The sequence below is a fragment of the Cydia fagiglandana genome, chromosome 25, assembly GCF_963556715.1.
Source record: "Cydia fagiglandana chromosome 25, ilCydFagi1.1, whole genome shotgun sequence".
NCBI classification, from domain to species: domain Eukaryota; kingdom Metazoa; phylum Arthropoda; class Insecta; order Lepidoptera; family Tortricidae; genus Cydia; species Cydia fagiglandana.
Genome location: NC_085956.1, coordinates 5,595,802 through 5,622,968, shown reverse-complemented (window position 1 = coordinate 5,622,968; position 27,167 = coordinate 5,595,802). Strand labels below are relative to the sequence as shown.

The 27,167-nt window shown below is 40.5% G+C and overlaps 2 protein-coding genes across 2 annotated transcripts in view; both read left to right on the top strand.

Annotated features, from left to right (window-relative positions):
* LOC134676832 (WD repeat-containing protein 7-like) overlaps positions 1–906 on the top strand; it is a 169,161-nt gene extending 168,255 nt beyond the window's left edge. Inside the window, exons 28-29 of the mRNA XM_063535212.1 lie at positions 211–362; positions 615–906. Coding sequence (XP_063391282.1) covers positions 211–362; positions 615–906 — 444 coding nt within the window. The remainder of the gene's footprint in view (positions 1–210; positions 363–614) is intronic.
* Positions 907–1,097: 191 nt separating this feature from the next.
* On the top strand, positions 1,098–26,261 carry LOC134677153 (WD repeat-containing protein 7-like). The gene is made up of 12 exons (XM_063535612.1): positions 1,098–1,241; positions 3,082–3,227; positions 4,694–4,805; positions 5,213–5,339; positions 6,163–6,301; positions 8,014–8,073; positions 15,589–15,774; positions 17,076–17,202; positions 17,574–17,751; positions 17,886–18,012; positions 18,723–18,893; positions 20,117–26,261. The coding sequence occupies exons 1-12, from the start codon at positions 1,183–1,185 to the stop codon at positions 20,287–20,289; spliced, it is 1,605 nt and encodes a 534-aa protein (XP_063391682.1). The 5' UTR covers positions 1,098–1,182; the 3' UTR covers positions 20,290–26,261.
* Positions 26,262–27,167: the final 906 nt, after the last annotated feature.

Sequence of the window (27,167 nt, the reverse complement as noted above, 5' to 3'; positions counted from 1 at the left end):
GGTGGACGTCCTACGCTGCGATTGCTAGTCCGTGGTCTCCACTCGAGCACTTTTCGACCCCATCGGCCATCTTCTCTGCGTGCAATGTGGTCTGCCCATTGCCACGTTGGCCTATACAGCCATGAAAAACGTTGTCACCCTGCCTGACACTGTTTGTATAGTCTGCAAAAGACTGTAAGGCCTTTGATGATCCATGTTTTGTGTGTCCAGGTCCCAGTTTGCTTCGGCGTGGTATCCCGCCACGGTCACATGGCGGTGCAGCTGCCTACCCGACTTGGCTCAGTCGCGGCTGGTGTGAAGGATCCTCAACTCCTCAAGTCAGATTTGCCACCGGAACTGTTAAGGCAGGAGGAGCTGACCAGGTCTGTATCAGTTTATGACGTCAACTGAATAGTATCTACGGGAATCTATGAATAGGAATTGCTTTGAAAAATGTTCTATTCGGGTGTTCGTGAATCGACTGTAGCGCTTCTGGACATCAGTGCGAATACTGTATATTATGCAAGTTTTAGTACTAGGTTATTAATTAAGCACATAAAACCAATTGAAGGTAAAGCACCCTGTCCCTGATCTATCCACAAGTTGTCATTGATAATCCTTCCAACGGTTCACAGACTGTTCTCATCGAAGTTGCACTGGGAGCTCAGCACGACCCTGACCACCAATCATCTGCTCTCCATCGTGGCTCTAGCCAACACTCTCATGTCCATGAGCAACGCCACCTTCATACCGGAGCAGGAGTTTAACCGGAGGATGCACAGGTACTGTTCACAGACTGTTCTCATCGAAGCTGCACTGGGAGCTCAGCACGACCCTGACCACCAACCATCTGCTCTCCATCGTGGCTCTAGCCAACACTCTCATGTCCATGAGCAACGCCACCTTCATACCGGAGCAGGAGTTTAACCGGAGGATGCACAGGTACTGTTCACTGACTGTTCTCATCGAAGCTGCACTGGGAGCTCAGCACGACCCTGACCACCAACCATTTGCTCTCCATCGTGGCTCTAGCCAACACTCTCATGTCCATGAGCAACGCCACCTTCATACCGGAGCAGGAGTTTAACCGGAGGATGCACAGGTACTGTTCACAGACTGTTCTCATCGAAGCTGCACTGGGAGCTCAGCACGACCCTGACCACCAACCATTTGCTCTCCATCGTGGCTCTAGCCAACACTCTCATGTCCATGAGCAACGCCACCTTCATACCGGAGCAGGAGTTTAACCGGAGGATGCACAGGTACTGTTCACAGACTGTTCTCACCGAAGCTGCACTGGGAGCTCAGCACGACTCTGACCACCAAACGCGTCTGTGTAACAAAACGCGTCTATTATGACAGATATGATCGCAAGGTGGCGCAAGCGCGAGCAGGTGTCCGTTCCGTAGCGGTGCGCGGCAACTACCTACTAAGTACTGCTAGACACCAAAATTGGTGTAGGCCGCATGTACTTGTAGCGAGCGACAAAATCGCGGAGTGAGCCATGCCTGCCTCGGTGTAGGTACTCAACTGGCGAGAATTTAAGTGACGCAGAATAGGGCAGAGTGGTGTTCTCTTGGGTCAGAGGCCAAAGATCCATTGTTAGGGTTCCGTACCCAAAGGGTAAAAACGGGACCCTATAAGAGTGTTCTCTCATGTCCATGAGCAACGCCACCTTCATACCAGAGCATTAGTTTAACCGAAGGATGCACAGGTAAGTCTCTAGGATCTCAAGGTATCTACTACTACTACTTAATGGCGCAGCGATCCAAAATGAGTCCTGGGCCCTATTTCACCAACGTGACAGGTGCGACATTTGTCGACATCACTGTTACTGACGTCACAGGCCTCCATAGGCTACGGTAACCGCTTACCATCAGACGGGCGGTGTGGTTGTTTGCCACCAACATGTTAATTAAAAAAAAACTCCACTATATCGCCAGTTAATAAGTACTTATTTTGCGAAGCTAATGACAATTGTCACGAAATTCTACACAGAACTCATTTGCTGTCAAGAATTACCAAAACTTCTTTGAAATCTTGTGACAATTGTCACCATTATCATTATAAACATCGCAAGAGAAATACCTGTTTTTTGCTGATATGATAAAGTTTTTTTAAATAATACAATGATGGTGACAAACAGGAATACGGCCCGCCCGATGATAAGCGATAACCGTAGCCCATGGATGCCTGTGACGTCAGCAACAATGAGACTTGTCGAATTGTCGCACCTGTCACGTTGGTGAAAAAATAGGGGCCTGGCCTCCGACACGAGTAAACGACAGTCGTCTCCATCCTGCGCCTGCGCAATCTCCCGCCAGTTACCGACCTGAAAATCGCGCAAGTCCGCTTCAACCTCATCGCCCCAGATCGGTCTATCGGTCGGTCGTCCATTCTGTTTTAAAATTTACTTCCATATAGAAAACTTCCCTAACCTTTTTAGGGTTCCGTAGCCAAATGGCAAAAAACGGAACCCTTATAGATTCGTCATGTCTGTCTGTATGTCTGTCCGTCCGTATGTCACAGCCACTTTTTTCCGAAACTATAAGAACTATACTGATGAAACTTGGTGAGTACGTAGATGTATTCTGTGAACCGCATTAAGGTTTTCATACAAAAATAGAAAAAAAAAATTTTTTTTTCATCAAACCCATACGTGTGGGGTATCTATGGATAGGTCTAGTAAGTAGTTTTTTTTAATCGTCATAAATCGTAAACCGCAATTTTATTATGTTACTTGCTGCTACGGAACCCTTCATGGGCGAGTCTAACTCGCACTTGGCCGCTTCTTTTTTTCTACAGATTTTACATAAAAAAATCGAGTACGCAACTAATTGTGTAAGGATGGTATTCCAACTATCCAATTTGTTTGTCCAATGTCTATTGCGTCTCACATTTTGCTTTAATGAGAGAGTGAGACGCATTGACATTGGACAAAGAAATTGAACAATTGGAACAATTAACAGAACAAAATATCCGGCGATGCCAATCTAAATGTCGTCTTAAGACGTCTTCGATGTAATGATGCTACTTTTGAGCTTAAGACTTTAGATCCCATGCCTACAGTTCTTTGATTTTCTAGTATTTTTTTTATTTCAGACCTTCCACCAGGAGCTCTTCATCATGGGCTGGTGACGAAGAAAGGGCTGAGCAGCTGGCGGCCCAGCAGCAGCACATTAAACAGGGCTGGTCTCTCCTGGCCACGCTTCATTGTGTGCTGCTGCCTGATAAGGTGGTGGCTGCCGGTGAGTAGACCTTCAGCTCCTCATCATGAGCTGGTGCTCAGCAGCAGAACATTAAACAGGGCTGGTCTCTCCTGGCCACGCTTCATTGTGTGCTGCTGCCTGATAAAGTGGTGGCTGCCGGTGAGTAGACCTTCACTCCTCATCATGAGCTGGTGCTCAGCAGCAGCATATGGAACAGGGCTGGTCTCCTGGCCACGCTACATTGTGTAATGATCCCTAAAGTGGTTCAGAGTCTGTGCGGAAAGAGAAGAGTCGTGAAATATATGGTATCCAATACATTCTTCGACTCTTCTTTCCGCACATACTTTATAAGGTTTGATCTCAGTTTTGGTGTTATTCTCTGTCTACGACAGTCAAACCGCGCAGAAATAGTTAAACTATCGACTTTTGTCACTCAGTGCACGTCTACTATCTTTCGTCCTGTGTAATATTATAAGCTACCTTATGTGTTAATTAATATTTTTCGAAATCCATTCATCAATACTGTAGAATACTCTATATTGCACAACTCATATAGTTTAAAATAAATGTACAGGAACATAAACAAAGATAATTGATAATAGACAACTGTTCAACGGTGCATTAAGCTCTCGCTTGAGCTTATAAACTTGCGCGTTTAAAATAGGGTAGGCCAACGAGCTGGCCTCCAACCCCCACCCATCTGGGGGAGCATACACCTGCCGCGTGTGTGGGCGAGGGATCCTCTCCCGCATAGGGCTATACAGCCACGAACGCAAGTGTCGTTACCGGGATGCTGCTTAAAACATCTGACACAGATGAAAAGGCCTATTATTTTTCCTACTAGTCAAATCAGTTACTTTTTTAGAACTGTCAAAACGATTTGCTAATATGGAAATTATGGAATTTATATGAAACATTACATCGTGACGTCACGGTCAACTCACCTACTTTTTATATTTCTATCTGATTTATTAAATAGAACTTGTGTTTAAAAACAACTTCTATCAGTGTTTTTTAGGGTTCCGTACCCAAAGGGTAAAACGGGACCCTATTACTAAGACTTCGCTGTCCGTCCGTCCGTCCGTCTGTCTGTCACCAGGCTGTATCTCACGAACCGTGATAGCTAGACAGTTGAAATTTTCACAGATGATGTATTTCTGTTGCCGCTATAACAACAAATACTAAAAACAGAATAAAATAAATATTTAAGTGGGGCTCCCATACAGCAAACGTGATTTTTGATCAAAGTTAAGCAACGTCGGGCGTGGTCAGTACTTGGATGGGTGACCGTTTTCTTTTTGCTTTTTTTTTCCGTTTTTTTTTTTGCTTTATGGTACGGAACCCTTCGTGCGCGAGTCCGACTCGCACTTGCCCGGTTTTATTTAATAATTATCTGGTGCTTTATTTCATGTATGGTGTAAAATAATTTATTTTAAATACAGTATAATACCCTATTATAGTGGAATTTTCGGTGTTCCGTTCGGTAATTTACTTTATTTATACAGGAGCGAAAAGCTTCAAGCGTCCGCAAGTTGAAATGCTCGCCCGCAGATGGCAGCACCACTGCCTTGAAGTGCGCGAGGCGGCGCAGGCGCTACTTCTCGCTGAGCTTGGAAGGTGAGCTCTATTGTTATATACGTAGAGTTCAATGTTGTTTGTGTTGCCTCATCTTATCGCTAAATGTTTCTTAGGCCCACTTGCACCATTCACTAACCCGGGGTTAACCAGTTAAACCTGGAGTTACCATGGTTACCAGTACAATTTGACACTGGGTTAACGGTTTAACCGCTTAACCCCGGGTTAGTGGGATGGTGCAAGAGGCGCTTATAACAGCAACTTTGCACTACGAGCGTAGCCGATAACACAGGAAAAACCGTATGTAGCGAAAAGCGCCTACGAACAGAGAACCCGCCTAGCGGGTCGCTGGCAGTGAAGGGCGTATTTGCCCTACGGCCATCCAGGCCATGGCCAGGGGCGCCAAACCCCAGGGGTGGGTTATAAACTTTCAACTCTTTTGTTGACAGATTGGGTCCTAAAGGTCGAAAGGGTCTGGTTGACAACTGGGCGCAGTACCTGCCGTTATACACGCACACAGAGAGCATCAACCCCCACGCTGCCCACAAGGAACCCGCTGAGAAGGCCGCTAAAGCTGTAAGTTCACCATTCGAATGCCAACGACGAAATAGTCATGACTGTGATTGTCAAAGTCTAGTACGAGTAAGGTTAAGTTAACCCTTAGACCCACTTGCACCATTCCCTAACCCGGGGTTGACCGGACCTGCCGCCCTGATGAGAGCCAGCGGGCGGCGGACATGGGGGCGTCCCCGCCCATGACGCTGGCTCCCGAGATGGTATGCGCAACCTCGTGTTTCGGAAGCGCTTCCACAGGGAAGATCATTAAAAAAAAAAAAAGGGGGTATGGATCCCAGTCAGGATAGCCGCTGCGGGGTCGCGGACGCATTGCGCGAGCTTCCCCGTAACCCCGCAACCATCGCGGCGAGAGGACACCATGGGGTTTAGTGGGTAGTGGGGCCTCTTTACAGCCCTGAGTCCCACATAATCGTCCGGGTTTCTCCCAGGCCCGGCGGTATGCGTAGACGCATTCCCCATGTAAAAAAAAAAAAAAGGAGTTACCAAGTACAATTTGACACGGGGTTAACAGTTTAACCGGTTAACCCCGGGTTAGTGGGATATTGCAAGTGGCGCTTAATGATGATATAGACGGGCGTCAAACCCGTTTTTTATATAAACAGGACAACGTATTCAGAGTAACTAAGGCCCACTTGCACCATTCCACTAACCCGGGGTTAACCGATTAAACCTGGAGTTACCATGGTTACCATTACTATTTGACAATAGGCTAACGATTTAACCGTTTAACCCCGGGTTAGTGGGATGGTGCAAGTGGGCCTAAGAGTAAGAGCAAAGATATGGAAAGCACATATAGCTATTTTACTTATTATTTTTCTACCAGGAGGAAGAGTTTGAGGAGGAGGAGGAGGAGATAGTCCGCAAGCCCTCCTCCCTGGCGGAACTCAAGCGCAAGCAGACAACAGCTGTAGTTTTACTCGGCGTGATTGGTGCTGAGTTCGGCCAAGATATCACTAGTGAAGGTATGACGATCTGACAGCTACTTACATGCAGACGGTCACTCTATACCGCTTCGATACATTATTACTAGAGATGCCACGAATATTCGGCAACTATTCGGTATAAGGCCTATTCGGCCATTTTGCCAATAGTAGTGAATAGTAGGCAACATTTGGCCGAATACCGAATCACTATTGCATCTACCTAAAAATAAAAATTAGACAATACAATTAACCGCAAACTAGTATACACTTTATTTTAACATGTTTTCTTGGAAAGATGTTAAATCCGAAGACCCTGTTTTTGAGAATTTGTTGATTACAAATAATTTTATATTTATCGTTGGTCTAATTTGATTCTAACTATGTATATTCACTAGTTCTGAAATCAACAATAGTTAAATCTTACCAAACGTTGTGCTTTGTCGGCGAACAGTTTTCATGATTAATGTGACTCAAAATGTTTGCATGTTATGCCGAATATTCGGTCGCTGAATATTCGGAGCTTCTGCCGAGACGGGGGCTGAATATTCGGTATTCGGCCAAATCCATTATTCGGGGCATCTCTAATGATTACTACCAAATCGGTGCGAACTCTATTTCTGATGAGAACACCTGAATTTCACAAAATCTGGCAGCACGAATGCAAATCGAATTGGATTGTAAATTTTCAAACTCTGTGTGTCTTTAAACGGCGATGTACAGTCGGAACAGTTTATCTAGGAGTAATAACCATGGAATCAAAATGTGTTTTGAAAAACTTACATATAAAGAATAAGCAAATTAACAATTATTTTTTACGTATGGCTATGCGACTGTGGTAAGGGGCTGCCCGAGGTTTTCATTGATTTTTGACAAGTTTTGAATCGTATCACTTACTTTTGCATTACAGATAGAATTATAAGACAAACGACGTTCTTCAATCTTTTAATTTCATTTGTGCCTACCGAATATTGAAAGAAATGAATACTTATTTTTTAATCATTGTTTTAAAACATTGTCTTAGAAACACTTTTTCCGTAACTAGATTGCTGTGAAGGATCTTACATATACAAAAATCTACATTTGGGTTCGCCTTTGACGTCTCGTAAAACGTGTCAAGGATTTTAATTTTAAACTAATTAAGACAAAAGCTATGACCTGAAAACCAGTTTTTTGGCCTGAAATTGTTCAACTTTGAAGCCAAATACCTCGAAGACAAAGAACTTTGAAGTAAATTTGGGATACTATATTGCTTAAAGCCGTTGCTGTTAATATGATAAGCTACAAAAAACATTATAAAACTCTCCGTCCCGGGAGCCCCTTAAACTATTGAGCTATTCTGACTTCGACTGTACATATAAAAATGTACAGCTGTGTGTGATGTTGTAGCTTTACCATTAATATTATCTGAGAGGATTTAACCAAACGGAGTAGCCATTAACAGGCGTTCCCCTCTGTCGAAAATAGGCGGCCAATGATCATACACATTGTATGGACTGACGTTTAACACATTGTATGGACTGACGTTTATCTGACATGACTATTTTTACGTTACGTATACATTTGACGTGCCCCTCCCCCGCAAAAACTGGCAGACTGTTTTGTACCGAAAATTACAGACAAGGCGTCTCCGTTTGGTTATATCCTCTAAGACTATTATATATAATTTATTTACTTCTCCCCTTACATATATTTTGCTCATTTCCCTTACATTACGCTTACTTATTTCAATTAATTGGCGTATTTGGACTTAGGGGCGGCGGGCAATAAGAGACGCAAGGATGGAGACAGCAGAAAGAGCTCCGTCGTAGAAGGTGAGGACTGTACTCTGTATCTTTAGGCATTTAAATAAAAGTGAACAATTTGTACATTTTCGGGTAGTTATAACATTTATTGGTTAACCAACCAAATACGAAACCTGGATCTGTCACTGAACGACCTGACTTTAACCTACATTATTTGATCGTGTAATGTTTTCATCTTCCCTCAACTGGCTTAAGGAGCTATTTGAGGGTAGATTTTGTTTACTTTTATTTAAATACTTAAAGATACAGTAAAAATTGTGCTTTCCATTCTGCTTTAATTCAGTGTGTCCCAGCATCTCCACCAAGTTTTTCAAGCACATAATATTCGCTGATTAATGTTTTTATACGCTTTTCTGGTTTTCTTTAAGCTACTTTTCTTGTGAATACAATGGTTCCCTAAAGAAACAGCATCAAAATTATATGATAAATGGGAAAAGGCATATTCACAAATAATTTTCTGGCTGAAAGTTAAAGTCCAAATTTCTTTAATAAGAGCCGTCTCCATAAGAGTCAGAGGTACGAGACGGCATATCAAAGCGTTCGAATACGAAGACGGAGCAGGAATTCTGTATGTACTGAAAATTATACCGAAGATCCCTCAAGATATACATATATTATGTTTTTTATAACTTTTACTGTCTCCTCCATGTCCAATTGCTTACGTCGAAATAAATTTATGCATCACTTTTCTTGTGAACAAAAAATAATAAACTCTGCAAAAGTTAAGAGTCGACTGACGTGGCTACAGCACGGCAGAGTATAGCCATCTTTAATAATATGTACAATAAATATTCAATTATTACTTTCTAACTTCCTGAGTCATGGTTGTTTTCTATGTATTTAAGTATTTATTTATATATATCGTTGTCTGAGTACCCACAACACAAGCCGCTTACTGTGGGGCTCATTCAATTTGTGTAATTTTTTTTAATTTTTTAATTCATGGCAATAAACGTTGTAAGTAAATGAGGAAAAAGGCAAAAAGAGAAAAGCAAACTAAGAACACGCAAAAATGCTCCCGATTCAAGTCCTAGTCTGGCTTAGCTAACGCTGGACTTCCGCTGGGGCAATATACACGGTGGCTAAATAATAACTGCATTCCCGTTGCCAGGGAGCTTTTGGGATTATACTGAGCAACTTTTACTATGGGACCAACCCCGAAATCGCAAAAAAAATACCCTTCCATAGAAAATGGACCAGCCAAAATTAATGAAACAGCCAAATTTTTAGGGTACCGTACCCAAAGGGTAAAACAGGACCCTATTACTAAGACTCCACTGTCCGTCCGTCTGTCTGTCACCAGGCTGTATCTCACGAACTGTCATAGCTACAGTTGCCTCCAGAAACTCGCGAACTAAATTGACAGGTCAATGTGCACAAATGATACCACAGTTTGGCCAGTGTTGTTCATATCGATATTTTCAAAAAAGTTTGAATTAGAGAATGTCGGTATTTCCAAAATTGTGCAATTTTATAGTACCTAATAGAGACAAGGATATTGAATAAACATATTGTAATTAAATAAATATTTTATTATATTTATTTTGTTTTATTTGTTAGGAAAACTTACAGCTAGAGTAACAATTAAGTTGTAGGTGATAACATAGAAAAAGTGATTTTGGCTCAAAATACAAAAAAGGCCGGCCCAGACGGGGAAATATTTAGTATAATGTGATTAATTTCTCATTTAATTCGAGTGGTGTGGACGCAAAAATTAAATCGCCTCGGTATCCCTATGGCTTCGATTGTGAAGACCAGTCCCTAAACTGGACGTTTCAGTTGACAATTAGGTCAAGATTTATAGATGGTCAAGCAAATCTTGTCAGTAGACAAAGGCGTGAAATTCAAATTTACTTTGAGACGATATCCCTTCTCGCCTTCATTTTTCAAATTTGCCGCCTTTTTCTACTGACAAGATCTGCTTGACCAAGTATAAATAATTATGGATCAATCTCATCTACCGGCCACATGTATAAAATTAAATCACCAATTGTAGATTTATGGCGACAACCGAGCTCTTGAAACAAAGAACGGCAAGTTGTTGCACACTAACATGACACTGAAATTTGTCAGTTTCTCATCCGCACCTCCTGATTTGATTGGTAACGACACAATCTTACAATCGAATTAACCACTTTTCTCGTCACATTCATATTAATCGAAATCGTTTGTGACCCCTTTATAATTATGACATGGGTAGTAAGTGCAATATTTTACTTATCGATATCATTTTATCGACATATACCCGTGACTATTTTTTCTTTGCTATTCCTGGTATCATTTTATTTGTCAAACTCATGTCAATTTAGTTCGCGAGTTTATGGAGGCGACCTTAGACAGTTGAGATTTTCACATATGATGTATTTCTGTTGCCGCTATAACAAAAATAATTTGGCCAAGTCCGAGATAGCTCGAGGCATTTAGTGTTCCGTACGGCTACCATCAGTTTGGCATTGACATAAACGATATCGTGAACGTAATTTACTTCCTATAGGTATATCTCTTTCGCACTAATATGTCAGTACGAGCGAGATGCATAGAAAGTAAATTACGTTCACGCAACGTAACGTAACGTTTATGTCAATGCCAAACTGATGGTAGCCGTACCGCTCGCATCGTTACATTTTACAGAGGTTGTTTGCCTGTTTTTAGGATACCGTATTCAACTACACACACAGAACAATAGTACAAAGTGTCTAAGTGCGAAGGCCGAAGGCCGAGCTTTAGCAAAATGTCATCGCTTTAGCACAGAGCAATAGTACAAGTGTCTAAATGTGAAGGCCAAAGGCCGACCTCCGCGTAGCCCGAAGGCCCGAAGCGTCCAGGATGTCAGTGCTTTAACACAGAACAATAGTACAAGTGTCTAAATGCGAAAGCCGAAGGCCGAGCTCCGCGTAGGGCCCAAGGCCCGAAACGTCCAGGATGTTAGTACTTAAACACAGAACAATAGTATAAGTATCTAAATGCGAAGGCCGAAGGCCGAGCTCCGCGTAGGGCCGAAGGCCCGAAGTGTCCAGGCTGTCAGTTCTGTGTTTAACCACTGACATCTTGCAGGCTTCGGGCCTTCGGCCCTACGCGGAGCTCGGCCTCCGGGCTTCGCATTTAGACACTTGTATTAATTACCTGTGTTTAGAACTGACCTCCTGGATGCTTCGGGCTTTCGGCCCAATGCGACTTCAGCCTTTGGATCTTGTTACTTAGACACTTGTACTTGAAAATACTTGGAAAAGTTACGGGAGGCGCGCGTCTGTCGGACGCTTCGGATCTTCGAATCGCTCCTTCGGCCTTTGCATTTAGTTAGATTCTTGTACTATTGCTTTGTGTTTGAATACCGAAGTCGAGCATCTCGCGAATGCTTGATGTATTATAATAATTTAGAGTAAGACCAAGCGCGCACCACGATTATTTGTCCTGCGATAATTTTGTCGCAGAAATGCAACGTATGTGTTTATATGTTAGTGCGCGCATATGCGACAAAAAAATCGCAGCGATTTTAAAATTGTGATTTGTCACATTTTTCCGCGATTGTTCGCGACGCGATTGTCGCAAAGTGAATTGCAGCATGCGGAGTTGTATGGCCCCGCGCGCACTATGATAATAAAATCGCACCCCGGCCGGACCTCAGTCGGCATTTCGCTCTCCAAACCCCAACATCTCGGCACCTGCATCTCCAATGGAGTCTCAAAATGAGACGCTAGATGTTGACCATTTAATTATGGAAATAGACGGGGATCACCTTTGTGTTATAAATGCTCAAAGTCATACAGCAATCGCATATTAAAGACACGTTTCATGACAAGCGACTGGTACGAAATCCATGTTGAGAATGAACAAATCGTCGACTTTTTCATCGCAGTGCGCGCAGTGAATTTTCTGCGATATATTACAGCGCGATTCTAAAATCGTGTCGCAAAAATTTATATCGTGGTGCGCGCTTGGCCTATAATACCTTAAATGTATACTCCTTCAATTTGAATTTAGAACTCATTATTATTTTTTTCTCAAACATGCAATGAAATATAGATGTTATGTTGCTTATAATAGGCTGCGAAGTATGACGTTTCAGGTGCGGCTAGAACAAAAGGTCGTTAATGGAATTTCATACACATCTTGCAGGCCTAGGCCGGCAAAGTCCTCTTTTTTAATTTTCATTTCACAGATATTTGTGACACAGCATCGTGGCATTCATCCATTAAAAAAAACTAGAGGCAGTTATTGCTTTATGGTTCGTAATGACACTCTGCCACTACGCCTATAAAAAAAAACAAAAAACAATGTTTGCTATAATTTGCAGTTTTATTTGTATAAAATCAACATGAACTTAATAAATAATACATTCTATAATTTTAAATTATAAATTTAACTACACAAATAAAAATCTTTAAAATATTTCATCTAAACGTTAGCGGTAAAAAGGTCTACTCAAACACGCGTAATGATTTTTTTAAATTGTTATGGAGGTAAAGTTGAAAAATATTCATTCTGTTTTATTGGATTTATGGTGCGTTGTTGATTTTTTGACTTTAATATGAGTTCCGACGAAATAATGAAATTAATATTAATTGTAATCGTATGTGTTGGAATTGGCAGCGTAAGCAGAATTTATTTTAAATAACTTGCTGCCTCTGCCGCTAAGTCAAAGACGAAGTATGTATATGGTTGCTTATGGCAATTTTATTCTTTGAGAAACTAAGAAAAATGGCTTACAGTTTATTAGAAACAGTTTTGTGGCATATTTTAAATGAATGTAACTACAAATTCGTCGACACTGTGGAAATTATACTTATTTACTCCATGCATAAAGCAACGATGTATGTGAAATATGATATCAACATGAAAGACTATGTAAACCTTTGTGACGAAAACGACAGTCAGACGGATACAAGGCGAAAAAATCAAAGATACATGAAAATATACGGGTAGTTAGAATACACGACTCGTGTAAAACATACGCGTGATAATGATATAGGTACGTGTTGGTTATATTTTGGGTGTAGTTTACTTTTAGTTTTTTCTATAAATAAAACTTGGGTTTCGTGGATTTTTTATTTTATTTATTTCATTGCATGTTTGAGAAAAGCACTATACATACCTCGGCGGGAAATGGGGTCTATATGTCTTCGGCCGGCAACCCCTTTTGTCCCGGCCTCTGTAGTAATGTACTATTATTTGATTTTGTTTCTAGTTCTATGCCATATATATAGACTTTAATATTACAGTGAAACCTGGATAAGTGAGATCTCAAGGGACGAGCAAATTTGTCTCACTTAAAGAGGTTTCTCACTTACCCAGGCTCCCAGTTAGCCAGCTACAAATAAATTTCTGTCTCATTTACAGAGGGTTCCATTAACAGGTGACAATAGAGTATATATCAGTTATAGAGGTGGTTATTAAGGTAATTAGTAATTAGGTATCTTTAAAAATAAATAAGGTAAAAATAATCCTTGTCCCTAAATATTTTTAGAGTCTGTTTAAATATATCTTTGAATTTATTTTGAATGATTCTCCAAAGGATAGATATTTCAACATTAAATTAAATTTGATACGGACTTCATTGCGTATTAGAATTTCAATAAATGAAAATATATTTTTTCGTGTTACTTACCAAAATTTCAGCTTTCGTTTCGGTAGTTTTAACTACTTACATAAATTAACTAAATCAAAGTTTGAAGTTGTTTAGACTCAATTAGGCAAATGTGGAATTTGTGGATAGACTAAAAGTAAGTAAGAATACGTAAATTGTTCAATGAAGTCCAAGTTAGAGAGGTCATAGATTGACGTTATCTCAGATACAGAAGTCAATTCCCTATAAAATTCTAAAAAACAATTAGGAAAATGTAATCTTATAAATATAGTCTCAGTAAAAGAGGTAAAATACACTCTCTGTCTCAGTTATAGAGGTAAATGTGACTATAAAATCCCAACAACGAATCCCAGTTATAGAGGTTCGTTTTATCTCAGTTACAGAGGTAATTCAGTGCTAAAGTGTCGGGACCGCACCATGAGTCCCAGCTATAGAGGTTTCTCACTTATCCAGGTCCCACTTAACCAGGTTTCACTGTATTTAGAACTGCTAAAAAACAAGATCGGCTTACTTTAAATATTTCGTCAATTTTACCTTTGTTTCTAAAAACTGTGATATTAAAATTATTTTCTCGTAACAGGACTGAGGGGCTACCGCGAAAACCGAAATTCGCAATTTGCGGGGATCTTTCTCTTTTACTCCAATGAAGGCGTAATTAGAGTGACAGAGAAAAATGCTCGCAATTTGCGAACTTCTATTTTCGCGGTTATAGCCCTGAATCTTGTTGCTCACCGATCCGTTCAAAAATATACATAAGAACTGAATATAATTAATAGATATTATAATTATACAATTAATACAGAAATGTAATGGTACTTAATGAAAAGGAATATTGTGTATATTGTTTCGACGAATCAGATACTCTCAATAAAACCTATACATGAGGGCAAAGCTGTTCATAAATATTAAATGAGTTTATTATCTCTATACGCCTTACTAACTCTATGTGTCCTATTGTGGAAAAAAAACACAACGACAGTCAAGAACGGAATTCTTAATTTGAATTTATCAGATTTTTGATATGCCTAGTCCATTGGTTGGAAAGCCCGTTCGAAATTGAAACTTATTCGCAATACAATAAGGTCGTATTTTGTAGATCTCTCTCATACTTATAGTAGGCTATTGAGATAAAATTAAATATCCCACAAAAATAAGCAAGCAGAATTAAACTTTGTGTCAAAGACATAAGTCATAAATTTCAATGCCAAAGTTTTAACTAAGGATGTTTCTCGCCTAATATGAATTGACCAGTGTAAGCATCAGTTAGCTAGCCCTAAGCAACCAAAGGTCAAGCTGCAGTTGAAAAACTAATAAAGATAAAGTTAAGCTGATAATTTTCCCGCCGTCTCCATGCTTCTTTAAGTTGGGTATTGACTGGTTAGCTGCCTGTTAGCTATAGTTTTCGCGAAAATCGCCAGGACAGAGGTGAAAATTTTTGTATGAAAACTTGCAACTTTAAATGCATTTTTTGACGAAACTATTGCAGTCTAAAATGAAGTCAAAATCAGTCCATCGACTCAATTTTTTGCAAGCTTTCTAATGGTACCCCACACGATTCTTACAAATGAAAAAAGTTTCAGCCTACCCCTCTCAACCCCCTAAATTTCCCCCTTTAATAAGAAATAAGCAGTTTTGACTTATTTACAATATGAGTGGTGGTAATTGCTATAACTGTTCCAAATTTTAGGTATCTATGTCAAACGGTCTCTGAGAAAAACGTATTTAACTGATTTGCAAGACCGAAGTGATCCCATAAGTGTTCCGAAAACAAAGTTTTGTACGGAACACTAAAAACTACTAAAAAGTATAGAACCCTCGGTGGGCGAGTCCGACTCGCACTTGTCCGGTTTTTTTCTTTCGTATCATAAATTAATACTTTTGACCGTACCAACTCTGTGCAAACTCTAATTCTAATTAATAATTATGATATTTTTCTGCAGGCTTCACTTTATCAGCCTCCAACAACCTGGCGCGGCTGACGGCGCTCGCGCTCACACACCTGCTGCTGTCGCCGCCGTGCGCGCGCCTCCCCGCGCACACCCCGCTGCGGCGCGCGGCCGTCGACTTGCTGGGGCGAGGGTTCACTGTGTGGGAGCCCTATTTGGACGTCAGCCACGTGTTGCTAGGTAACGTGTTGCTAGAAAAATGCAAAATTTGCCACAGAAATTTTAACCTAAACTGTAGGAAATAGAGTTGATTTTGCGTTGTTCTAAAACTGAACGTAACAAAGCAAAAGCAACTCTGTTCCAATCGAATATGTACTATTGAACTGAATAAGTACTATAGGTAGGACCTTGGGCCTTAGGAGGTTAATGGAATAGCCTTTTGTGTAATTACTGCTTTCTTGAGATATGGATATACAATATGGTATCAGTAATAAAAGACAAGAATCACTACACCTTATAAAACAAAGTCTCCCGCCATGTCTGTCTTTTTGTATTTATTCGCGATGGACTAGAAAATAACTGAACGGATTTTCAAGCGGTTTTCACATGTCAATAGAGTGATTCTTGACGAAGGTTTAAGTGTATAATTTGTGAAGGTTTTGTGTAACCCGTGCGTAAGCCGGGGAGGGTCGCTAGTTAGCACTCTAATTCTAATTGAAAAAAAAATACAATATCCTGGTCACGGCACCAAATTGTAACACTCACTGGCTTTTAAGATGTATTAATGTTTAAGCCTAAGGCAAAGTGATTTGGAACTTTGTTTCAAAGTGATAGGGTTCAATTTTTTTATAATGAATGGGCTAACTCATGGCCACAGACTAGCCGATTATTTGCATAATTTCTGACACCCTTATTGCTTATAAAGGGTAAAAAGATTGATAAGTTCATAGTCTAATAAAACATGGTCTTCTCTTCCCAGAGTGACACAAGCCTACGTCACAATAACATGGCCGCTATATATAGCGCTATCGCATATTATCATATAGCGCTGTCGCATGATGACGTAGCTTGTCGGTCAGTCAGGTGACCTAGAAAAGACGGGAAGAGAGTACCAGGCGGAGTATATTATTATACCATGGATAAGTTCAATCTTTGAACCGTGTTGTGGTTGAACCAACTGTCAGTGTCAACTCGCAACACTTTAAATTTTAACACGACTTAGGGTCGGTTGCACCAAACTGTTACGAACGTTAAAGAGTTCGCTAAATTTTTATGTATGGAAAGTTTCATAGTAAAGGCGCGGGGCGCGCCGGCTGACGATGATCAGTCTGTCAAATGTGGTTGGTGCAACTGGCACTTAAGCACTGTCATTAATTATTATACTTTACGCTCTGATTGTTCAATTTACTCCTGTATTTGTATTGTACCAATATTTAATTTAACTATAATATATTGTATCTGGGATTTAAAAACGAGGATTAAATCATATGTTGCCTATACCGGTGTATAACTATATTTCATTATTGATCTTTCGTGTCCAGGTCTGTTGGAGATGTGCTCAGACGCGGACAAGCTCGTGCCGTCCATGAGCTACGGACTGCCGCTTACCGCGCAGGCGGACTCCTGCCGTACAGCGCGCCATGCACTTACCCTTATCGCCACCGCTAGGTAACATATTTGTGAACACCTTGGTCGCTCCGATATATCTGACGAAGAATGAAACAAAATGACGAAGTTTGCAGTTTCCATTAGTCGTACCACTGTAAAAACTATTTTAAAGTTTACTGTACATGTTTCGGATACCCTAGGTCTTCATTTTCAAGCACTCCCAGTGCATGTGCGTAGCGTTCAAGATGGGCGCGCGTCGCGTACTGCTGCACGCCGCGCCGTGCGCTCAGAGCGCGCCTTGAATTAATTGTTTATTGTTTATTTACAAAATATATAAGCAATATTAACCTGTCTTGCTCTTTCGTTGTAGGCGGGAAACTGTATAATGATTTGGCTTAAGTAACATATTAAAATATATATTTTATACACAGGCCAGCTGCCTTTATAACAACCATGGCGCGCGAGGTTGCCCGCTGCGCCGCCGCCCAACAATCCGGGCAACCGTCACCAGCTTACCACGCCCTGCAGAAGGGCAGAGCTGAGGTCCTCAGGGGCATCGAGCTGCTTATCGATAGGATGCATAATGAGGTCGCTGAATTACTGGTTGAGGTTAGTAGAAACGCTTTATAAAACTGTGAAAACAACTCAAACAATTTATACCACCATGTCAATTAAATTTGTAGTCTAGTCTGGGCAACCGTCACTTTAAAAAACTGTTTTTATTATTTTATGTTTGTTAACAGGTGATGGACATCATTCTGCACTGTGTGGACCAGTCTCACCTGAAGAGCAAGGGCCTCAACGAGGTGTTTCCCGCCATCTGCCGCTACAACCAGGTGTCGCACTGCCCCGCTACTAGGAGGATCGCAGGTAGACCGCACCTTTGACAGGTGATGGACATAATTCTGCACTGCGTGGACCAGTCTCACCTGAAGAGCATGGGCCTTAACGTGTTCCCCGCCATCTGCCGGTACAACCAGGTGTCATACTGCCCCGCTACTAGGAGGATCGCAGGTAGACAGCACCTTTGACAGGTGATGGACATAATTCTGGTCTGTGTGGACCAGTCTCACCTGAAGAGCAAGGGCCTCAACGTGTTCCCCGCCATCTGCCGGTACAACCAGGTGTCATAAATAAAACACTAAAGATCCGTTCCGATATATGTAGCTACTTTGGTTGCCACTAATTCTTTGACGCTGACTGTACTTCCTACCTACCTGAAGACCTATGTATGTGCATAACTGATACTATGAACTAGTAATTTTTTTGGCATTAAGTTTTTGGTTTATACGCCATTTCACTTTCAGTCAATTGGTGTGACAGAATAACAAATATGAACTAATATGGAATACGGAATGAAATACGGACTAATAGACAAAATGCATGGAATAAAATAAGCGTAGCAACTAAAACGTATAGAAATTCGTCCGAAAAAGTAGCCTAATAGTGACACAACGGCATAAGAAAATAAAAAAGTGGAGAAAAACGCGAATGGAACAAAAAATATTGGGGAACAAAAATTTTGGGTAGCTAAACTATATATACACTAATACACTAATTTTTTTGTATTTATTCTCCAGTGGGCAGCCACACTGGCCAACTGGCCATGTACGAGCTTCGCGCCGGGCGCTGCCAGTCTCTCGCCGCCCACAGCGGACCGGTTACCGCCTGCGCCTTCAGCCCTGACGGACGATATCTCGTGTCGTACGCCACTGCTGATAATAGGCTGTCATTCTGGCAGAGTACCGCTGGTAAGTGTTATTGGCTTCCTACGGTTGCCAATTTCTCGCTGCCCACAGCATACCAGTTACCGCCTGCGCCTTCAGCCCTGACGGACGATATCTCGTGTCGTACGCCACTGCTGATAATAGGCTGTCATTCTGGCAGAGTACCGCTGGTAAGTGTTATTGGCTTCCTACGGTTGCCAATTTCTCGCTGCCCACAGCATACCAGTTACCGCCTGCCCCTTCAGCCCTGACGGACGATATCTCGTGTCGTACGCCACTGCTGATAATAGGCTGTCATTCTGGCAGAGTACCGCTGGTAAGTGTTATTGGCTTCCTACGGTTGCCAATTTCTCGCTGCCCACAGCATACCAGTTACCGCCTGCGCCTTCAGCCCTGACGGACGATATCTCGTGTCCTACGCCACTGCCGATAATAGGCTGTTATTCTGGCAGAGTACAGTTGGTAAGTGTCATTGGCTTCCTAAAGTTGCCAGTTTCTCGCCGCCCATAGCGGACCCGTTACCGCCTGCGCCTTCAGCCCTGACGGACGTTATCTCGTGTCCTACGCCACTGCCGATAATAGGCTTTCATTCTGGCAGAGTACTGCTGGTAAGTGTTATTGGTTTCTGGTTTAGATTAAATGCTAGTTGCCAGTTTCTCGCCGCCCACAGCGGACCTGTGACTGCCTGCGCCTTCAGCCCTGACGGACGATATCTCGTGTCGTATGCCACTGCCGATAACCGGCTGTCATTCTGGCAGAGTACCACTGGTAAGTGTTATTGGCTTCTGGTTTAGATTAAATGTTAGTTGCCAGTTTCTCGCGGCCCACAGCGGATCTGTTACCGCTTGCATCTTCAGTCTGCAAGCGCGAGCAAGCGTCCGTTCCGTAGCGGTGCGCGGAAACCATTATAGACCGACCGCTTAACCCCTGGAGCGCTCCAGAATTACCGTAGTATGGAACTACTAGTTACCAGGACACGTGTCTGTGTAGGGCGCTCCACGGGTTAACTGAGTCCTCGCCTGCGCGGTACGGGGGCGCCGGGGCGGGACGACTGAGGGCGGCGGGGGAGGTGTGGGCGCCGTACGACTGCCGCTCGCGCTGCCCCCGCCACCAGTTAAGCGGTCGGTCTATACTGCTAGACACCGAAATTGGTGTAGGCCGCATGTAATTGTAGCGACGTGTAGAAATCGTGGAGTGAGCCACCTGCGCTGACAGTTGATGTGTTAACTATATGTTTGGTTTTCAAGGTATGTTCGGTCTGGGCGCGGCGCAGACGCGCTGCGTGAAGTGCTACAGCACGGCGCCCATGGCGGACGTGGCGCGCCTCAACCCCGCGCGCCTCGCGCGCCTCGTGTGGACCAACTCGCGCACCGTCACGCTCATGCTCGCCGACGGCTCCGAGACGCGCTTCAACGTATAAAACTACTTACATACATACACTACACGCACATATACATACAACCACGCCTTATATACATACATACACACATACAATCACGCTCATGCTCGCCGACGGCTCCGAGACGCGCTTCAACGTCTAGGCGGGTTGAGTACGAGCTCAACCTACCTAAACGCCACTTGCACCATACCACTAACCCGGGGTTAACCAATTAAACCTAGAGTTACCATGGTTACCAGTACAATTTGACACTGGGTTACCGGTTTAACCGCTTGACTCCGGGTTAGTGGGATGGTGCAAGTGGCCCTAAGAAGTGAGATTCATCAAAAAAAAAAACTAGAGAATAATTTGCAACGAGAATATAGCTAATTTCCCTTATTTACCTTTTATTTCCTACGTACCAATGCAAATGTAATAGTCTAAATTGCATTGAAAATTATGTTTTAGCATGTGTTCAAAACTAGAAAGATTTAATTTCAAAAACATGTAAAAAATGTTTTTTTCAACAATGATCCTGGTCACGGCACCAAATGGTAACAGTTTTATAAATATCTGATATTTTAAAACTCCTAGTGAAAGAAATCTTCGAATACTTATTATTACCTTTCGAATTTTTAGGAAGTATAGGTACATAACGAAAAGTAACTTTTTCTTTAAATAAATTGTCAGTATTATTAAGATACTACTGACATAAAGTTGCAATTTAATATTAAGTTTCTGTCTGACGTTTTATTAAAAAAATATCTTAAGCAAATCTTGTTTCATGTAATATATTTAATAAGTCTGTGGACATTTCACATGTTCTATTGTCCCACGCAATAACATCCATAATTAATCACCTATGGTAGAAGTACTAGTGCTCGACGCTGCACTAAGGTCGCCTCCATAAACTCGCGAACTAAATTGACATGAGTTTGACAAATAAAATGATACCAGGAATAGCAACGAAAAAATAGTCACGGTATATGTCGATAAAATGATATCGATAAGTATAGGTAAGTTATTGCACTTACTACCCAAGTCATAATTATAAAGGGGTCACAACCGATTTCGATTTATATGAATGTGACGAGAAAAGTGGTTGATTCGATCGTAAGATTGAGATGTGACATTACCGATAAAATCAGGAGCTGCGAAACTGACAAATTTCTATGTTAGTATGCAGGTTTGGGGGCAAGCAAAAAAATAAGAAATAAATAAAAAACAACGGGTTGCACTCCGGGAGTGCCGACAAAAGTGAAAACTCAATGACTAGTCCAAAATGTCTGCAGCACTATGTACAATTGACCCATCCTCCTTTCTTTTGAAAAACTTTAGTTCCGAAATTGCTGGCCAGTGAGCTTAAATTTGTAACGTTAATTGTTTAAAATTCGAATAGAAATTGTAAAGTTACCTTGCAGACCTCGCATTAAATTTGGTCATGATATTTTGAGTTTTATTCACCAGTACAGTTCACTTTTATTAGCGATTTCATCAAGATGTAGCTTTATTGAATTATATTTGAGTGATAAAAAGAACGTAACTGTGAGATCCTCGTATTTCAGCCCGTACCAGTTTAGAACATTGAACTTTATTGCTTAATATAAAAGTCCAGTTTTAAATAATTGACCTGATTACGATACGTTATGACTAAAGTTCTTTGGTGAATAACATTGTCCGTGACACATGACGTCAGCGTTACGTTACGCGTTATGCTGAATCGAGTTTATCATTTTTTTCCCCACCTCAAAAAGTGCGCAGCGCCGTTAAAGAAGTATTCACTTCAATAAAGCGTTTATTCTCAAGCTTACTTACATCTAGATACATTACATTCTTCTGCCAAACCACAGAGCTTCAAGAAAAAGAAGTTGTTTATTTCAAGAGCTCAGTTGTCGCCATAAATCTAAAATTGGTGATTTAATTTTATACAGGTGGCCGGTAGATGACACAAATTAAATGAGAAATGTATCATATAGTATGAAATATTTCCCCATCTGGGCCGGCCTTTTTTGTATTTTGAGCTAAAATCACTGTTTTTATGTTATCACCTAACTTGTTATTCAAGCTGTAAGTTTTCCTAACAAATATAATAAAATAAATTATTTATTTAATTACAATTATGTTCATCCAATATCCTTGCACACTATAAAATTGCACAATTTTCGAAATACCAAGTAGCATTTGTAAAATATTTTTAAAGTTACTTAAAGATACATTTTAACTGACCGCACAACAGTAGTGCCACTAGCGGTGAATTGAGTGCTGTTCATATCGATATTTTCAAAAAAGTTTGAATATTCTCTAATTCAAACTTTTTTGAAAATATCGATATGAACAGCACTGGCCAAACTGTGGTATCATTTGTGCACATTGACCTGTCAATTTAGTTCGCGAGAATCTGGAGGCAACTGTAGTATTCGGCATGGGCACTTTATGTCAAAGTGGATTAAATTTGAATACAGAAAAACCTTCGCCCTTCGAGCAACACCGGCTTCCGACATGTCGGAAGGGAGGGGCCCAAGCGATATCTCGCCGTACAAATCTTTCTGCCATTTTTCGCGGGGGGAAAGGTGCACACAGTCGCATTTCTCACACACTTACATACAAAATCCAATCTGTAATGACGACACAAATACATAGAAAGTGACACACGTCAAAGACAAACCTTGCAAACCTCGATCTCTTTTTGTGTACGGACGAGTGACTAGTGTCACAACACGCACACTAACACATTTTCGTTGAAGTATGTCATTGTATTCTGAGAGATGAGAAGTCGGATTTGTCGCTCGACCGATCCGCAATTTGTACTGAGCGAGCAAAATCGATAAATCCAACAATTACTTGAGACTAAAATGTAATAATTGTATTTAAATGTAATTTAACGTATGATATGTAAAAAAAAATTACATGTGAAATGTAACACTTTCTATTTGTAAAGTTGATGTCCCCGACCTTTTTTTATAACAAAAAACCGAGCAAACAGGCATTTTTGTGCAGCAGTGTTCACGCGCGCGTCTGGATTCGGTCTAGTGAAAAATCCAAGTGCAACTAGTTTTATTACCCGCGCTAGATTAAATTGACGCGCTAATCTTGTACCTCGGCAGAGGGGAAATAGTGCGAATGCCGCCTCCCTTCCGTGTTGCTCGAAGCCTTCGCCGTTCAAATTTAACCTATATTACTTTGACATAAAGTGCCCATGTCGAATACTAGTGCAGCGTCGAGCACGAGAATTACTAGCTTATCTATTTAGTAAAAGTATTAAAGAATGGCTGCTATTTAACTGATCACCAGATTTAATAAAATTTAATACCAAAAAAATCTACTTTACCACCCTAAAATAATGAATGATCACCAAAATTATAACACCATTTTAATGTGAAATGATTACCAATTTTATTACATTTTACTATCCTATTAAAGGAAATGACACCAAATTAATCATTATTAACCCAAAAATTGTAAATAATTACCAAATTTCAAACCCCAATTTAATGTCAATTGATAACCAAATTTTTACATCATGCTATCCTATTAAATAAAATGACACCAAAATAATCATTGTAAACCCAAAAATAGTAAATGACCACCAAAATTAGAACTACATTTTAATGTAAAACTATAACCAAATTTTTAAATCTTGCTATCTTATTAAAGCAAAGCAAAATTTTCTAGTAGCATTTCGTTTCTGTATGGGTTGCAGTTCAAACCTAACCTAACCCACTTTTCTAGTAGCATTTCGTTTCTGTAAGGTTCGCAGTTCAAACCTAACCTAACCCACTTTTCTAGTAGCATTTCTTATCTGGAAGGGTCGCAGTTCAATCCTAACCTAACCCACTTTTCTAGTAGCATTTCGTTTCTGTATGGTTCGCAGTTCAAACCTAACCTAACCCACTTTTCTAGTAGAATTTCGTTTCTGTGTGGGTCGGAGTTCAAACCTAACCTAACCCACTTTTCTAGTAGCATTTCGTTTCTGTAAGGGTCACAGTTCAAACCTAACCTAACCCACTTTTCTAGTAGTATTTCGTTTCTGTAAGGGTCGCAGTTCAAACCTAACCTAACCCACTTTTCTAGTAGCATTTCTTTTCTGTAAGGGTCGCAGTTCAAACCTAACCTAACCCACTTTTCTAGTAGCAATTCGTTTCTGTAAGGGTCGCAGTGCTAACCTAGCCCACTTAACTGACAGCAGTACAAACCTAACCTAACCTACTTTTCTAGTAGCATTTCAGTATGCCTACCTAAGGTATGCGATGCGGGGTACGGGGGTTGAGCGGGAGGGGCTAGTAATTTTGGCATCATTTTACTTTATTTGGTAATATGTATAAATTTTTTGGTATCATAGTGGTTTATTTAGGTGAGAATATCGCATTTATTTGGTCTTCAAGATTTGGTGATCATTAATGATTTTTGGTAATCATTCAATATATTTGGTATTCGAATACAATTTGAAGTGCAGTCGTAATTAAAACGGTGGTACTTTTGTAATTTTAGGAATTATATTTTTGGTGATCAGTAATTTTTTTTGGTAAGCATGATTTTTTTATTTAGGGTACCAAAGTATTTTTTGGTGGTCATTATATTTGTAGCCTTAAAGAATATTGTCAGCAAAAACGAAATGTGACAATACTGTTTTATGTAAGTATTATGAAACTAATAATCAATGCACACCACCTTAGAATATTTCCAATTAGTATTTAATGAATAATAATGTATTCTCTTGTACAGTCACCTGCAATAACGTTACTCTTCGAGGGCCGCAAAAGTATGTGACACGCTCATCTGACACAGATGAAGAGGCCTTATGGCTCTACACATAAGATCGTCTCAGATATTTTCGAGGCCTTCGTTGTGTAATATATTATTGCAGGTGACGTACGTTTGATGTTGTAATTCGTTTATGTGAAATGTGATCTAATAATGCAGAAATTCACACACACACACACACCTTTAAAACGTTAGTGAAAATAATGTAAGGTGGCGGTACTGGTGTTCGACGCGGTCCCAGTACATGTCATCTTGAAACTTACGTCATTGTCAATAGAGGTGACAGCAGGGTGCCATCTATTGAGCCTTAGCATGTCGAGCACTAGTACCACCACGATATACCTACTGATTTAATTGTTATTTAAAAAAGTAGAAGTTTATTTTATGGGTTAAAGTCAAAATTATTTATTGAATTTGAGACATCAGTCCTTAGGATATTTATTGTTGAATTATTATAAAAATGTGATGTAAATTAGAACTTATAATCTAGATTTAATTATATTTATTATCTTTCACTATACTTATATCGTTAGCACTTATGTAAAAATGTGTAATCATTAATCAAACTATAACTAGCGAATATTTTCGAACCCAAATAAGTTTAAATAGTTATATAGGTACTTACGCTGGTAATACGCTTTTCAAATCCTTCTGCTTCTAATATTAGAATTAGATTAGTTGTAATTTATTGTTCAATACAATTTTCGTGGGTCGCCACTCGAGAGACATCTAGTATCATTAGCGGTACTGATAATTGCGCTACTCGATGCTAGATGTCGACTATGACAATACAAATATTTTTGGCACCAAAACTGATATATGGAGTGAGCACTCTTGTCTTACTATATTTCTCTATGTCTTGGCTTGGCCAGATTTTTGACTTGTTCAGACTTGGCAAGCGATAAAGTATGGCGGTTCCTACAAAAATATTACGTTTACTGGCGCTGCCAGACTTTGTCGCTGTCATGCCGACACCTGTTTGGTTGCTCTACTCTGTAAACAACGGGGCAAGCATCTGCCACTAAACATTTTATTTATTTATTTGGAATGTTTAACCTTTTGAGCGATTGTCTATTCATATTGTGCATTGCCATGTGAATATGAACCTTATATAAACGTGAGAAGGTCGCTATTGCAGTCCCGACTGCGATCAAAGGGTTAATGTGATATTTAGCACTTCTATTTGTCCTTGTTAGCATTTATGTTTATTGATGTTTTTAATGTTACAAATTATAATAAATCATTGCTATTTATACGTGTTTTTTACTTATTAACCAATTATGACCTTTTTTTTCACACACTATGCAAAAACAAAAAACTTAGTATGGAGAGTGGGTCACAGTGAATCACTTTTTTGTGGTCTAAGAGGTATGCAATGCAACGGAAATTGGTATGCAATTTATAGTGTGCCATACTATCATTATTTATTAATCCGGCGCCTGGCAGCTGTTCAGCGGTGGGTGTGAGAGCGGATGTACAACAAAGGGGTTGTAAAATCAATTGAAGGTGTGCAATTTATAGAGCTCTGAGTGGGGTGACATAATAGATAATTATGTATTTAATTCAAATATAACAATGGCAGGCGTTTTATTTGGGGGAAAAGAAGTGCCAGTTGATGAAAGTACACAAACCACTTTAGCGCCTGCTGAAGACCACGAGCAAATTGCATCTGACTCACAATTGCTTTACGCATAGTGTCGTATATGTCTTCTACTTTTTCTTAACACTTAGGTACAGTCATCAGCAATAGTATCTTACACAACTAGGGCCGCAAAAATATATGACGCGCTCTTATTGCGCTCCAAATAAGAACGTGTCACATATTTTTGCGGCCCTAGTTGTGTAAGATACTATTGCTGATGACTGTACCTAGGTGTAATTGAACAGAGTAGTACTATTATTTATTCTGTGAGAGAGTACAAAAAGTAGCTACGCTACGCCAACGCTACGCCAAGTACACTATGGAGCTTATAGGGATATGAATGCATTCTCCTCCAAGTTTGTGCAAACTTAGCGTGGCCATGGCTATAACCGCGAAAATCAAAGTTTACAAATTGCGGGTATTTTCTGTGTTCATTGGAGTAAATGAAAAAGATTTTACGAATTTTGGTTTTAGCCCCTCAGAGTCTAGTTGGTCTAGATATTTTATGTCGTCCTCG